This window comes from Fomitiporia mediterranea, assembly GCF_000271605.1.
Source record: "Fomitiporia mediterranea MF3/22 unplaced genomic scaffold FOMMEscaffold_3, whole genome shotgun sequence".
Classification (NCBI taxonomy): Eukaryota; Fungi; Basidiomycota; class Agaricomycetes; order Hymenochaetales; family Hymenochaetaceae; genus Fomitiporia; species Fomitiporia mediterranea.
The window spans coordinates 670,747-685,679 of NW_006760388.1; the positions used below are offsets into that span (position 1 = coordinate 670,747).

General features: G+C 49.8%; 3 protein-coding genes across 3 annotated transcripts; 2 read left to right on the forward strand and 1 right to left on the reverse strand.

Annotated features, from left to right (window-relative positions):
- Positions 1–507: 507 nt before the first annotated feature.
- FOMMEDRAFT_131881 (uncharacterized protein) lies at positions 508–6,530 on the forward strand (the record flags this gene model as incomplete). Its single annotated transcript, XM_007263405.1, has 15 exons — positions 508–1,803; positions 1,856–2,195; positions 2,256–2,342; positions 2,479–2,622; positions 2,684–3,029; positions 3,084–3,659; positions 3,723–3,938; positions 3,989–4,628; positions 4,680–4,880; positions 4,934–5,081; positions 5,143–5,368; positions 5,424–5,456; positions 5,509–5,606; positions 5,662–5,754; positions 5,824–6,530. 15 exons carry the CDS (start codon positions 508–510, stop codon positions 6,528–6,530), a joined length of 5,151 nt encoding a protein of 1,716 aa, XP_007263467.1.
- A 404-nt stretch (positions 6,531–6,934) lies between these two features.
- On the forward strand, positions 6,935–10,282 carry FOMMEDRAFT_138831 (uncharacterized protein). The gene is made up of 6 exons (XM_007263406.1): positions 6,935–7,061; positions 7,124–7,210; positions 7,274–8,224; positions 8,273–8,960; positions 9,018–9,316; positions 9,377–10,282. The coding sequence occupies exons 1-6, from the start codon at positions 7,021–7,023 to the stop codon at positions 10,203–10,205; spliced, it is 2,895 nt and encodes a 964-aa protein (XP_007263468.1). The 5' UTR covers positions 6,935–7,020; the 3' UTR covers positions 10,206–10,282.
- Positions 10,283–10,351: 69 nt separating this feature from the next.
- On the reverse strand, positions 10,352–14,895 carry FOMMEDRAFT_17672 (UDP-glucose dehydrogenase). The gene is made up of 7 exons (XM_007263407.1): positions 14,779–14,895; positions 14,703–14,720; positions 14,368–14,647; positions 13,945–14,235; positions 13,315–13,877; positions 11,826–13,258; positions 10,352–11,758 (listed from the first exon to the last, which is right to left on the reverse strand). Exons 1-6 carry the CDS (start codon positions 14,852–14,854, stop codon positions 13,029–13,031), a joined length of 1,458 nt encoding a protein of 485 aa, XP_007263469.1. The 5' UTR covers positions 14,855–14,895; the 3' UTR covers positions 10,352–11,758; positions 11,826–13,028.
- Between the last annotated feature and the right edge of the window lie 38 nt (positions 14,896–14,933).

The following is a 14,933-nucleotide window of genomic DNA, read 5'->3' on the forward strand; positions in this document are numbered from 1 at the left end:
TGCTTCTGTCACTTGGTCTCCTCGACGCGTCCGAGTCGCTACTGTATTGCTCAGCAGTTACCACCACCCTCCTGCTGCAGTTCTTCATTGTATCCGGGAGAGACGTGTTGTGTCTGTGGGCTAGTAGTGGCAAAGGCAATCTCGGGTAGTCTATATCATTGCCGAAGCGAGACAAGCTCGGAATCGGGTATCTGCTCCGTCTACCCGGAGAGTCGGTCTTTCATTCAGAGCAGAGTGATCGCCCACACTGAGTGTGGCTCGTGCTCGTTTGTTCCTTGTCTAAGGGTCCACAGTCAAACAACACCCCAACAAACGAAATTTGTTGTAACAACCCAAAAGAGTTTACTCCAACTCTCTTAACTTAACCCGTATGTCCGATTTATTGACCTTTCTCTCTCCAGTTCTGCAGTACTCCCCTCCTCCTGTCTCCTTCATCTTCGTCCCTTCTGTCCTTTTTCTCTCCACATCTCTGGCGTTGTCGCTGGTCGTATCTCTTGTACCACCAGTATGTGCCCCCCGCCCTCCTTCAAGGAGAATGCAGGGTTCAGTCGTCTTCATGGAATTGATTACACCAGTGGATACACTGGGACAGACGGGCCCAGCCTTAATCATGATTTTTCGCGCGGCGACGCGGCGCTTGGTCAGAAGCCTGATAACACACGTTCTTCCCAGTTACCATCGGGCTCGCAGCAGGTACCTGCTGTTTCGCATGTAGGCGTTGAACCGAGCGGAGCAGGACTTGTTAATCAGCATCAGAGTCGAGAACATTCAAATTTTAGTTTTTATACTGACGTCCATTCTCCGCAGGAGTCGTCTGTCTCGCAGGCGAGAAGCAGCGGGTTATACTCTCCCGCACACTCGTCTGAAAACCGAAGTTACTCGGTCGATAGGCTTTCCGAGGAGGCATCCAGAGAAGAGGCTGACGTTGATTCTCATCAATCATCTCTTCCTCGTCTGACCCCAGCGTCCAACTTCTCCTCACTTTTCCCACCTCCTCGAGCGGTGACTTCTGTCATTACCACCCATCCAACATACGCGCCGTCTTCCAATCGAACTCAGAGTCGACACCAAAATTTTGCACATCCTAGTCAGGCAGCTTCTTCCCAACCGTCACCAGTCTCGTCCGTCCGTTACCACCCGTACGCGCAGTTATCAGGCAATTTTAGCAATTTAGGAAGTTTCGACACACACTCAGCGACACCGAGCTCGAGGGATTCTTCGGCGCCGCCTTCTCTTTCGCACTCGATTTCTTCTACAGGCCTTTCTTTAGTCAGCTCACGATCGACTAGCCGCTCTGTCGCTGTATCGGCGGTCGGTTCACCGTACTACGACACACATTCATCACACCATTTGATAACACCTTACTCGGACGCCGGTGTAGCCCGCGGCAATCCATCCAATCCAGCGGCTTCACCAACACAGAATTTAGATCCTTCGCTTGTTTCGTCAGAAGCTCAGTCGTGGTCGCATTCCTCGGTACCATCGAGCAGCCAAGTACATCGATCAGCTACATCTAGCGTCCCTAGAGTGTCGCCTTATATTGCTTCTCGCGCTCGTTCTCCGTTCACAACTTCACAACCTCCTTTTCACTCTACTTCTCCTAGCATATATACCCATTACGCCCTTAAGGGTGAACAGGAGGAAGATCTCAAGCTCAGCGCAGACCAGTCTTACGTAGATATAGAATCTACTGGAGGACAACAGACACAAGCGAGTGGTTTACATTCGTTCACTGCTGGTTCAAGCGGGTCGGTTGCACCCTTCACACAAGCCACGCATTTACCGTCTACTCTTGGAGCAAGGGTAAGCGATGGAATTCAGTAATAGTTTATTACAGGCTCTAACTTGGAGTAAGAGAGCCCGCTCGGCGCATCATAGATCTTTAGGGCATCAGTCAGGTTATGATCGCCAGAAGTACGGATACACCTTAAGTCAACGAAACGATAATCAGGTGGCGCAGCTATTATCAGAGTTTACGACGCCGAGCACTTCTACACGCCTAACGACCATGAGTGGCAACATGTACCATGCAGACGTTGACTTGGACACGCTCGAGTCGTATGACGATGATGACGTCCTTGGGAATCTTCCTCACGGGACATCACGATATGACGAGGCAGACGAGTATTCTACAGTTGATGCGAGCGCCGGCGGCAAAAAGGGTGAGAAACAAGTGAGGAGGAGAAGCAGTAAAGGTAAGGAGTTCTTTTTTTATCAAGCTGTAAATCCAGCATTTATATTTGCTTGCCTCTAAGCTTGCGACCAGTGTCGCAAATCAAAATGCAAGTGCGAACGCACTGGAGATGGGGAACCTTGCAAGAGCTGTATGATGCTTGGGACGCGTAAGTTGCACCTTTTTATTGCATATTGCTGTTATATGCGCCTCTTCATTTTACCCGGAATCTGTGATATTTTGGGGCTTGCGAGATCCGTTCCTTCTCTATGGGTGAATGGGCTTACGTATCATCATATTTTCAGCATGCACATTTCTTGGTCCCTCGCGGAAACGTGGGCCTCCAAAAGGGTACATTGATGCCATTGAATCCCGTTTGCATCAAACGGAGGCACTTGTCGGGATTATTCTCGCACTTGCAAACCCTGAGAGAAGTGTCTTGGAAAATGGTGAATCGTCCACTTTTGTACCTTTTTTTCGAACTTTATTTATCGTGTCTACAATATTTAGATGTATCTGTACCTGATGAACGGGCCCGGTCCCTCTTGGAGGATCTACGAAATAATGACCCACTGGCAAGGGAGATCGTGGATCGCGTAGACCGGGGAGCATATGGAACAAAAGGAAGGAAGGCTCAAATTCAAACGACTAGCGTAAATGTTGATGCAAAACATTCCTCACGGCCGACTGCGGGTAGTAGCGACGAAAGGAGCAGTGGAAGCGCTGGGACAGTGAAAGACAGCAGAGTCTCTGGAAGCGCGTCGGGAATGAGTGGTCCTCCGGCAAGTGTCCAAGGACGGGGTCGGATGGTTGGTCTCGGTCAAGAAATGGAAACGAGCAGTCTGTCAACCGCCCAGTAGGCTCACTCTCTTCTGAGTTGATATTTCTGGTGACTAAGTAAACTCATTAGTCCTTCAAACGAATGGCAAGATACGGTAACCGAGCGCATGAAGGCAGCTGCGCGGTCTCGTAGTTCCATCCCTTCATCTTCATCAGGTGTGACGGCGGGTAGGCATACGTTTCAGGCACCAGGTCCCAACGATGAAAGAGAGAGACAGCGGAGGCGTATTGATTCTCCCGTGCAACGTCAATTAGAATATTCACCCGAGCGATTCGTGCATTCCCAGCCTGGTCATAAACAAAGCATGGGTTCTATCGGTGGATCGTCAGATCCTGCGAATCCGTTGTCCATGACTACGAGCGCAGCCCGATATTCTCCGCCAGTACCATCTTCCTTTGCATCAACAATATACAACAATTCGGCGATGGGACAACCCCCATCAACTGCATCCTCACATTCATCGTATGGGATTGATAGTGCTGTGGACGAAGCAGAAAATGTTGAGGGAGAAGAAGGCATTACTGGTGGCGTGGGTCAGTTGTCGATTAATGAGGAAGCTCAAGTTCGCTTCCATGGGAAAGCGAGTGGCCTGCACCTTCTTGGTCAGAAATTAAGGGTGGACGGAAGGAACAAAGGTGGTATATGGTAATATTACACTCTAATTTTAATTTAAAAAATTACCTTGGACTCATGTCCATTTTCCTGTAGGCATTTTCCTAAAGCACGGGTGTGGCCACCTGTTGCCCCGTCCTCTACACTGCACAGTGCTAGAGCCAAAGAAGCGGAAGCTTGTGAGCGTGCTGCCCGTGCTCGTCTCCCAGCTCGTGACGTCCAAGAGCATCTTCTGGAACTTTATTTCACCCATGTGCACCCGTTTCTACCAATTGTCCATAAACAGACTTTCCTTCGCGATTTTAAAGAAACGTGAGCAACCGGTTCTTTACTGCCGCAATGCGATGCTGAATATTGAACAGGTGTGATGTTTTGGAGCAGAACAAATCGGCTCCAAAACCTTCATCCAGTGACCGCGGTCGCTCAACTGACCTTTCGCTGGATTCAACTTCACAAGGGCATCGCTCATCTTCGGCTTCTTCTGCGCATGTTGATGATGATGCACCAAATGACGACAACCGCGAGAAGAGCGCCAGTGGAGCGTCGCCTCGTATTTCAACCCTTCTATTGCTTGCGATGTTTTCAATTGCTGCACGTTACGCGCCTGTTGCTCATGGTACGAGTGCATCACCCGGACAAGTCTTATTAGATCCTTCTCGGTCTTCTGCGGATTTTGGTCCTAGTCAACATGGCGAGAGATCTACAAATTCAAATCAAACAGCTCCATCCGAAATCACAGCTCCGGAAGTTGAGACTTCCAAAAACCCGGGTACGGGAATCACGTCTGAGCTAGAAGCGGATGCGGCTTTGCCAGACCCTGATTCTGGTCATATGTGGGCAGCTGGCGATGGCTTTTTGGAGCGAGCGAAAGTTTTGCTTGATAGGTGCTACTCTAGTTCGCGTCCGAGTACTTGTCAGGCACTTATACTGATGGGATATCGGGAAATTGGAATTGGCGCAATGGCTCAGAGCTGGCTTTACATAGGTATGGCGGTTAGAATGGTACGTGTTTCTAGTCAACGCCAGGATGGTGCCCGACTTACATGGCCGAAGGCTCAAGATCTAGGAATGCACCGCTCTTCAGATGGCTGGTCTCGTGACGGCGAACCCATCTTTACTGCTCTAGAGCAACAGATACGGAAACGCATCTGGTACGCGTGCGTGATAATGGATAAGTACGTATCTGCGTACATAGGACGGCCTCTTTCAATATTCGAAGCAGATTACGACACGCGATTGCCGAGTGTTGAAGAGGTAAGTGCATGTTATCCCTCAGCACACGTTTAATATATTAATTGCACGAGTAGATTGAAGAACTTGAGTTATGGTCACCTGACGAATCAACACCAAACGCAATCCTGGCCGACCCGGTTGAAGTCATAACGGCACCTGTGCCGGCATTCAATCCCGTTCCAGGACGTGTCATTTCGTGCTTCAATGAAGCTGCTCGACTTTGTAAGTATATTTCTCTAGGACCGGTCCATTTATGCTTATAGACCTGGGCAAACTTCGCTAGCGTCGATACTTGCAATGATTATGCAAGCGATCTATGCTGTTAACCCAGTGTCAAGTCGTCACCTTGAGGCCTTGCAACTCGAGCGGACGCTTGATAGATGGTACATGGATTTGCCGGAGTATTTACAGTTCGATACGAGCGTTAAATCGACGCCAATGCCACCGTCGAATGTCCTTACTTTGCATATGCAATATTGGTGTGTTGTAATTCTACTTCATCGGCCATTGTACGTATTCCCTGTTTTTATTTTCGAGGTCCCAGCTGACGCGATGCTATCGCAGTATTCCGCACTACATAGCAATGCATCGAAAACGGTACACATTTGTTTACTTCGTCCTGAGCTGCAATCTGACTGCTTCTTGCCAGCTCTCAACTAGAGTCTCCGGTTGATCAAAACGCATACTCCGCAGCTCAGAAGAACTTTAATTTATGCGTTTCGGCCGCCAACCATATCACGTCAATCGGTGAATACCAGACGACTTTGTCAGCTTTATTAAATTTTTACTAACGTCACTCTAGTATCAGTATATCAAGAACGCTTCTGCCTCAAGCGATGTTCTGTATTTTTAAGCTACTATATTTTCACTGCCGGAATAATGCACATTACAGCGAGTGCGTTCTTCGTCTACGTTCCGTAACTGGTAACCAAGAACCATGATTAACTCCTATTTCTTCACGTAGTGGCGACGAATTTAAATGATCCGCAAGCATCCCTTGGCCTTGAAAAATGCATGGACGTCTTGAAGCGTATCGAAATAGTTTGGCCCAGCGCCGGCAGAGCATGGGAACTTTTGAATGGTGCTAAGGACGATCTACCCGATTATGAGCTTCCTCTCGCAAACGCCGACAGACCGAGAAAACGTTCGGCAGATGACCCAGTTGGAACTGTACTGTTGGGGGATCCATCTCACCTCCACGGGACTCGAGACGCGTCCACTTTGGCGCCTCAGCTGTATGCTCCAGCGGCAGCGAACGATCAGCGCTATGCTCATGCACCGGATGTGATGGGGAATGCGCGTGCGCTGGCTCTGTTCAACTCGTATTCTCGATGGTCATCAGAAGATCCGTTGGGTTTTCCATCAGGGCTTTCGACCTCTGTCTTGCCGCAGCAGTACAGCACCGGATTCGTAGACGACCGAATGTCCACAGGGTTCCATCATTCACCAGCTGCCGTTGCCGAGGGGAGTGGGCGCTACAACCAGTATTGGAGCGAGTATTCAATGGGACAGCCCTCTTCTATGCTCGGTTCTATGTATGATTTGCCAGCACTATCGAGTACTAATCATAGTGATCAGCCGAGTCCACATGTTGGTCATGACTCTCACCAATCTCAAGAATTCCAATCCACGCCGCTATACATGAATGACCACTATAATGTCTTTGGTTAGTAAGAAGAGGTCCTCCCTCTACGATTGTCTCATAATACTGACCGATTTCGTGGTATAGGTTCCCTACCTCCATCGTAGTCTCTTTACAACAACGCAGTTTATGAGAATTTCTAGTTGTTGTAATATCTTCTATTTTGACACCATTTAGTCACCACCACTGTATCTTTACGTTGCTGTCGTAATCCCTGTGTTTCAATGTTTGTACTTTTGTTTTTTAAGAAATATGCCAGAAAGCGTAGTACGGGTACCACCAAGAAAGTACGATTCCAGAAAATTAAATCTGCTGACGTGATTCGGCTAGATAAGGCATCCTGCAAGTAGCCGTGGGAATTTCTGGTTCAGCAGCGGCAGGAGGCCTTTTGTGTGTCGCGCGTCTCTTGGCCACAGAACGGCTGAGAGTCTCCCAGAACCACACTGACGATGCTCTCCTGTCCCGCCTCATAACATCCGGGCTGCTTGACGACTCATCCGTCAAACGTATGCGTGCAACATGCAAGCTACTGCTCATCAATCAGTATCCGATGTAGCAAAGTCAGCTTCCTCCTTGTGGCGTGATCAGACAGCCTAACTCAGTCCTGCTATCCTATTTCTAGCGAAGCACGGGCACTCGCCCAAAGCTTGAAGGAGGCAGTAAAAAGAAATGAAGTCTTGGACAAGGATGTCGAATTCAAGCGCAAGAGGTACTTTGATTCGTTGATTCAATAGCCGTACCAACTTAATCATATGTATTTACACTTTTTCAGTCTTCGAAAGCAGCATTTGAAGTTACTGTTACTCTACCCCATGTCAAAGGAGGCAAAGGATGCAGAGACGCATATCTGGATGCAGACTTCCTATCAAGCCATCTCAGTTTATAAGCAGCGCTTGGCCATTCTTGACAGGAACTTGTTCTCGCCTGCTGCGCAAGCACACAAGGGTGCTGCTGCGCGTCAAGTCCCCAGTGCAGGAGGTCATGTCGAATACCGCAAAATGCTCGCGCGATTCCGCCAGTTCCTGGCTGAAGAGGAGAGGTTCTATGTGCAACTGCTTGTCCGCTACCAGATGCAGTTCGGGTTGACGGAAGCACGTTCGGCGCTTGTGGAAGCAGAAGTATTGCGTCCTGAACAAGAGGAAAACTTGCAGACGGAATCCGGGAGAAATGTGTTCCCAGAAGAGACAGAAACAATCGTTGGGGAAAATGAAGAGCGAGAAGCCAAGTTGGCGATATTCACGAAGTTATTTGTCTGTTTGGGTGACATTGCTCGATATCGTGAGCAATACAACGACGGCGGTGGTAGACCAAGAGCGGGCCATGAGGAAGGACCTCCCAGAAAATCGGGAAGAGGCAGGGGAAAGAGTAGCTATGAAACTATCGCAAGGCCTCGAAACTATTCTCGGGCCAGAGTTATTTACGAGCAGGCCCGATTACTGCTTCCCAACGATGGCAATGCGTCTCATCAACTCGCAATTTTGGCTTCATATCAGAAGGATTCATTTCGTTCGCTCCTACATTACTATCGTGCACTCTGCGTCCAGCATCCGTATGATACTGCATCGGACAACTTGAACACTGTTCTGAAGAAAGCATTGGATCAGTACCGAGTGTCTAAGGCGAATCAAGGAGATGACTCTCAGGTGGTTCAAAAAATCCGTGTGGATAGATTCTTAGAGCTGGTTGTTGTGCTTCACGGACTTTGGTATCTTGATTCTGACGAGTATGTTTCTATACCTATCAATATTGTTGCTTCCTGACAGCGTTATAGACTCGCGACAAGAGCCTCCAAACATTCCCGATACGTCATTGCGAAGTTCAGGTCGCTGATTTCCGAGCCCGCCCTTCCAGCTAACGTCGTGTCCGACATCGTCGTTCTCGCATTCAGTGCACTCTGGAAGATTCGTATGATTCGGGACAAGAATATACGCGCGAATCGAAGAGTCATTGAACCACTTATTGCTACTCATATTCTTTCTTTGTCTCGAGCGCTGTTCGACACGTCGAGAGTCCAACTTTCGGTCAAGATAGAGGATGTGTTGGATAGCGGAGATCTCGCGCAGCAGATCACAGCCATTTTCCGACGCGTCCTCCCGGCCATCCGCATCGCATCTAAGTGGCTGTTAACGAACGCTCAGCAGTTGACCAAAGCAACAGCAGCTTCTTCGTCACCCGACTATTATAAGAACTCTATCAGGGCGTTTTGGAACGGGTATGTATCTTTTCTGACATCACTGAGTGACTCGTATCCTCGCGCGAGGCTGCCTGAGTTGAAGATCCCGCTGGATGAGGACGTGGAACTGAGTGGCTTCTCGCCAATCCAACGGAATTTGTTCGTTCGTCCGCCCTTGAAAGACGACGAACTGGCTTCTGAGGCTCGTGTGGCTCATCCTAATGAAGAATATCTTATGCGAATATCGGATATCCTGAAAGATGCAGAACAGATTGCTACAATTGAGGTGAAATCTTTCCTATCGAACATACATTGAACTGATCTCGCTGATCTGATGATGTAGAATTCGCCAGTCTCATTCTCTTACGGCAAGTTCACACTGTCTGGGCAACCTTCTGCCGTTGATGAACCCGCACGAGTTGCAACACCTATCGTTGCCGCACCTGGCCCTCCATTAGAACCAATTCAGCCCGCTCAGGATAATCATGAGCATGACGAGGATAACGACAACACGACGCAGACATCGCGTACAGATGATGATGTGGTCCGTGAAGCGTTCAATGAAGCTCTTAAGGATGGAGCGGATGCCGGCGGTGACTTTGATGAAGAGGAAGATGAGAAAATAGTGTGGAGTCCTCCGAAGTATGTCCCTGCGCATGAAGTAGTGGTATTAAATTTTATATTGATCTTTATTGTAATCAGATCACATTTGTCTCCGATGCAGAAAATTATTCAGCCGCCGCATATGTCGCCTCTTCATATGTCACCTCAAGCATTTCCGTCAATGCAACTATCGACGGCTTCCTCGCCAACACGACTAGCGCCTCCCGCTACACTGCCTCCGGGTACAACTGCTCAAGATTTGCTAAATAATGTACTAGCCTTTTCGCGTTCGAAAAGTGATCAGTCACTCTTCGTCCATCAGTCGTCTACGCCCCAGGCATCATTGCTGTTTGGCTCTGGCTTTAATAGTGCGACGTCGTCAATATGGAGTAACACGAGTGGTCAGTTAGGACTAGTGGGGCACGTGCCGCCGTCTGGATCGCAGTTCGGACCGTTGCCAGTTGGACATGAGCGGGCGAGATCGCAGTCGCTCTCAATGTCGCAACCCTCAGTGACGCAGTCGTTCGCAGACACACAGGACTCAGTATATCAGAGTGCTAACACTGCATCAGCTGCGCTTCCAGTAGGGCATTTAGGAAGTAATTTCGGACGATTGGGCGGACGGCACCATCACAGCGTGTCCTTCTCAGGGCCGCATGGTGCTCTTCAGGCAAGTGCACCAGCAGTTGCACCCGTACCTTCTTCACCACCGGGGCAAGTGATCTACGACTCGCAGCTTTTGTACGGCTCTCCGGCGAGTGGTAGTGAAATGCAAGATCTGCATATGCGGCATGGAGTGGGATATGGTGGACAGAGTGCGGATCCCGACCCGTTCTTGTATTATGATTCACGGAGTATGAATGCTGTCGGAGGGGTTAGTGGGCCGACAAGGGCGGGTGTCGATCCGTCGTTGATTTGGAAGACATAGATAAAGAGAAATGTAGTTGTACTTAGCATGTAACGGATGAGAGCATTGTGATGACGCGAGAATGATTTGTCAGCCCGCGTGCGTTGTTTGTCGTATTACTCCCATTGCTATTACTATTCCCGCTTTTCTCCTCGCTCGTTGTCTCTCTCCCTCTCTCTTCCCTCCATCACAAGCTCGTCCGTCCACGTAAAATACAGGACGTGCTCTGCCAGTGTGCAGGACGAGGGTGAGCTTGAGAACGAGAACGAGAACAAGAAGGAGCAGCGGCACCAGCCATGCCCTCGCCAATGGCATTGAACCCCGCGTCTCAGTCGCCGTCCATCTTTTCCAGAAAGAAAAAGTCGTCCATCCCCCTCAGCTCAGCTGCCTCCTACCTATCTGCCGTCTCCCACATGGATGCACTCAGCAGGTCCTCGCGCAGCACGAGCACGAGCGGTTCCACTACCCCAGCCCTCTCCACTTCCTCTACCTTCACCTCCTCCACCGACGACAGTACCGTGTTGGACGACTACACCGACAACAAGCATGACGACGGACTCGACCTACCCACTATCCCGCCCACGTCCGAGCAAGTTTTTCATACCGTTCATTCCGAGTTCGGCCATTGCGCGAATGAACAGTATCGGTATGAGTCCGCTGCGCGTCCCAATGACAAATACGACCTTGAGGAGGTCGAACCCCCGTATCGGATTTTACTCACGACATACATCAGCTATATTATTCTTATTTGTCTCGGACACCTTCGCGACTTCCTTGGCAAGCGACTTCGTCCAAAGAACTACCGGCATCTTAAGGAGAGGGATGTGCGTCGACGTTTCTTTTTTCCTTGCCATGTGTCCGAGACATCCTGACGCGCTGCTTAAAATCAGGGATACGCTGCACTAAACTCAGACTTTGATTCGTTTTATACGCGCAGACTGAAGAAGCGCATGGATGACTGCTTTGCACGTCCATGCACTGGTGTACCTGGACGGACTATCACTTTGCTGGATCGAACGACCAATGATTTCAACGACACCTTCCAGCTCACTGGAACTCGTACACGCGCATTGAATTTGTCTTCGTACAATTACCTGGGTTTTGCACAGGCTCGTGGCGGATGTGCGGACGCTGTCGAAGAGGGTATTCGTCGCTATGGAATCGGCGCGTGCGGCGCGCGGCTCGAAGGTGGCACTCTCGACTTGCACCAGCAAACTGAACAACTTGTGGCGAAGTTTCTTGGAAAGGAAGACGCGCTGATCAGTTCGATGGGCTTTGCAACGAATTCTGCCATCTTGCCGGCTTTGGTTAACAAAGGATGCCTTGTTATTTCGGACGAGCTGAATCACGCTTCTATTCGCTACGGTGTACGTCTAAGCGGAGCGAACGTTCGCACGTTCAAGCATAACAACATGGAGGCGCTGGAGTCGCTTCTGCGTGAGGTTATTAGCCAGGGACAGCCTAAAACACATCGACCATGGAAGAAAATCTTGCTCATTGTCGAGGGATTGTTCAGTATGGAGGGCACTATGACAAACTTGCCGGTCATCATGGAGCTCAAGAAACGCTACAAGGTATTTTTAGTCTGCTGTACTATACGGCGTTAAGCATTCTAATTTTGGCTTTTCTTCTCTCGTTCAGTTTTATTTATTCATCGATGAGGCGCATTCAATCGGGGCTCTCGGCTCGCACGGCCGAGGTGTAGCTGACTACTTTGGCGTCGATCCGAATGAGATCGACATCCTCATGGGCACATTCACAAAGTCATTCGGCGCCGCGGGTGGGTACATCTCTGGCACAAAGGCATTAATCGACAGACTCCGTGTTCGTGGGCATCTGGGACCGTATGCAGAAGCCATGACTCCCCCTGTGTTGACTCAGATTCTTGCAAGTATGGCGAGTATCATGGGTGTTTCTCCTCCCCTCCCCCCTTCTTCGACTTCAGATCCGAATGCGTACGTCTATCCTGGACCGGCACCAGCGGCGAGTATACCGAACTGGTTGGACCTTCCTGAACCATTGAGAGATGGGAGCGAGGGCAAGATGCGACTACGTCGACTTGCATTCATCGCGCGCTATCTTTCTCGTGGGCTCGACAAATTGGGATTCATCACCTACGGACACGTCGACAGTCCCATCGTCCCTCTTCTCCTATTCAACCCTGGTAAGATGTGTGTATTCAGTCGGATGATGCTGGAGAGGAAAACCCCGATTGCAGTGGTGGTAGTTGCGTATCCTGCCACACCGCTTGTAACGAGTCGTGTGAGGTTCTGTTTAAGTGCGGCGCATACAAAGGAGGATGTGGACTGCGTGCTCAGGGCGTGTGATGAGATCGGGGATGTCCTAGATCTGAAACACACGCAGGGTGAACATTGGACGGTGGATGAGGTCATTGCGAGGGCGGTTGATCTCGTGCAGGGGGTGTGATTCGTATTTCTTTTGGGGCCTGAATTTATGATTATGTTCTAGTGGTCTCTGGTTCTCTCACATAGATGGAACTGGAGAACCACTGTAATGAACGAAACGGAGTAGACTAGCATTATTTTTCATTTGTGATTTCTTCCGAATCACGATAACGCTGTCTGTATACCACACCGCACACAATTTTATCTCTATTATTTCTTGTCGAATAGATAAATAACCCAACGATAACGAATTTAGTCTAAGTGTCCTCTTGTGTATTGAGTGGAGTCACTGTCTCTAAACGAGTAAGCAAGCAGGGTCTTTGGGAAAAAGTATAGAATCGGGTGTTATCAGAATACACCCGAGTATTTGCGCTGCGTCTACGATTAAATAAAGCCAACTGTCCATGACGAGGAATTCTATAACTTCCAAATCCTCTATTTAGAGACGTTCACCTCGTCCAATGACTTTGACCTTAAACCCGATCTCTCTAAGTTTATCCGCATCAAGGAGGAGGCGGCCGTCAAATACGAAGGCGGGTTTCTCCATGCTGGTGTAGATGGTCTCCCACTCGATGGTCTTGAATTCGGACCATTCGGTTGCGATTACGACGGCTTCGGCGGATTGGCAGGCGGAGAGGGCGGATGGGCAGATGGTGACTTGTTTTTGGACTAACGGGGGAGGGTGGTAAGTGATCTGAATCTGAAAAGGGAGGGGAAGGACGTACTGTCTGCAAGTGAAGACTGAGGCGCAGCTTCTTGAAGGTCTTGCCAGATCTGTGCATGCTCAACTTTAGGATCATAAACCCTTACAAGCGCACGCTCAGACATAAAGTCCCTAATAAGCGTAATCGCAGCACTCTCGCGCGTATCACCCGTATCAGCTTTGAACGCAAAACCCAACACGGCGATCCGCTTGCCCGTAATAGTGTTAAATAGCGTATCAACGACAGTCTTGGAGAACCGTCGCTTTTGGTATTCGTTCATCTCAACGACTTGACGCCAGTATGCTGCGACCTCGGGTAGGTGTAGGGATTCGCTGAGGTAGACGAGGTTGAGGATGTCCTTTTGGAAACATGACCCACCGAACCCGACGGATGCTTTGAGGAATTTGGGCCCAACGCGGGAATCGCACCCGACGGCGTGCGAGACTTCGTCAATCTTAGCACCTGTGGCTTCGCAGATTGCGGACAGAGCGTTAATAGAGGAGATACGTTGAGCGAGCATTGCGTTGGCGGCGAGCTTGGAGAGCTCAGAGGACCATAGGCCAACCGTCAGGATGCGTGATTTCCTATAATTTAATTTAAGTTAATTCCACACGAATAACGAATGTGACGTAAATCCAAGATACGACGTACTCAACCCAATTCGCATATACCTCAGCAAGCGATTCACATGCGGAGAGACCTTCCTGGGTCTGGAGAGAACCGATGAGAACGCGGTCCGGGTTGAGGAGGTCCTTGATGGCCGTGCCCTCGGCTAAGAATTCGGGGTTGGAGAGAATGTCAAACCGGCAACCGTTCTTGGAGTTGGCTTCCAGGATCGTGCGCATGGACTCGGCTGTACGGCATGGTACTGTTGATTTTTCAACAACAATCTTGGAGGTCGTGGCAGTTGCGGCGATACGGCGTGTTGCAAGTTCGACGTAACTGGAAGGCAGGTAGGCATATTAAAAACAGCGGATACGTAGCAGGAACGTGGAGACAATGTGGTAGGAGACAAGGAAGAAGGGAAGAGAGGCACGCAATAGAAGGCAGAGGGAATGGATAATGAAAACGTACTTGAGATCAGCAGCAAAGCCCGCACCGACGCCGCTCTTTTTTGTAGGCGTGTTGACGGAGACGAAGATAAGGTCGGCCTCCCGGATGCCCTTGTCGACGTCCGTGGAGAAGAAGAGATTGCGCCCACGGGCTTGACGGACAACGTCGACAAGCCCGGGCTCGTAGATGGGGAGGGCGAAGTCAGGACTGTTCCATGCATCAATGCGGGACTGGTTCAGGTCGACGATGGTGACTTCGATGTGTGGACACTTGAGCGCGATTACCGCGCATGTCGGACCGCCTTCAGGTTGTATGAGATACCACATTCATGACTACCATTGGGCTTGAGCACGTACCGACATAACCAGCACCAACTAGAAAGTGGAACACGGGTCAGAGTACATGCATGTCTCCTAGCAAAGGAATACGCACTGCAGCATATTTTCTTGACTTTTACGGGCTGGACGGCCAACTTTTGGCCTTTAAACCGTTGTTCGACGTTTTCCATGATGAGAGACAGGGAGGCAGCAGTTGTGAAGGGAGATGGGGATGGTCGGGAGGTGAGGACGCGACGGAGACGCGACCAA

Excerpts from the sequence above, each read along its gene's own strand:
- FOMMEDRAFT_138831 (XM_007263406.1), top strand. The coding sequence starts at position 7,021 with ATGCAAGCTACTGCTCATCAATCAGTATCCGATGTAGCAAA. Across the intron at positions 7,062-7,123 it reads TCAGTATCCGATGTAGCAAA|CGAAGCACGGGCACTCGCCC; the intron begins GTCAGCTTCCTC and ends TCCTATTTCTAG. Across the intron at positions 8,961-9,017 it reads AACAGATTGCTACAATTGAG|AATTCGCCAGTCTCATTCTC; the intron begins GTGAAATCTTTC and ends CTGATGATGTAG.
- FOMMEDRAFT_17672 (XM_007263407.1), bottom strand. The coding sequence starts at position 14,854 with ATGGAAAACGTCGAACAACGGTTTAAAGGCCAAAAGTTGGCCGTCCAG. Across the intron at positions 14,236-14,367 it reads GGCTTTGCTGCTGATCTCAA|TTACGTCGAACTTGCAACAC; the intron begins GTACGTTTTCAT and ends CCTGCCTTCCAG. Across the intron at positions 13,259-13,314 it reads TCAGTCTTCACTTGCAGACA|TCCAAAAACAAGTCACCATC; the intron begins GTACGTCCTTCC and ends CTCCCCCGTTAG.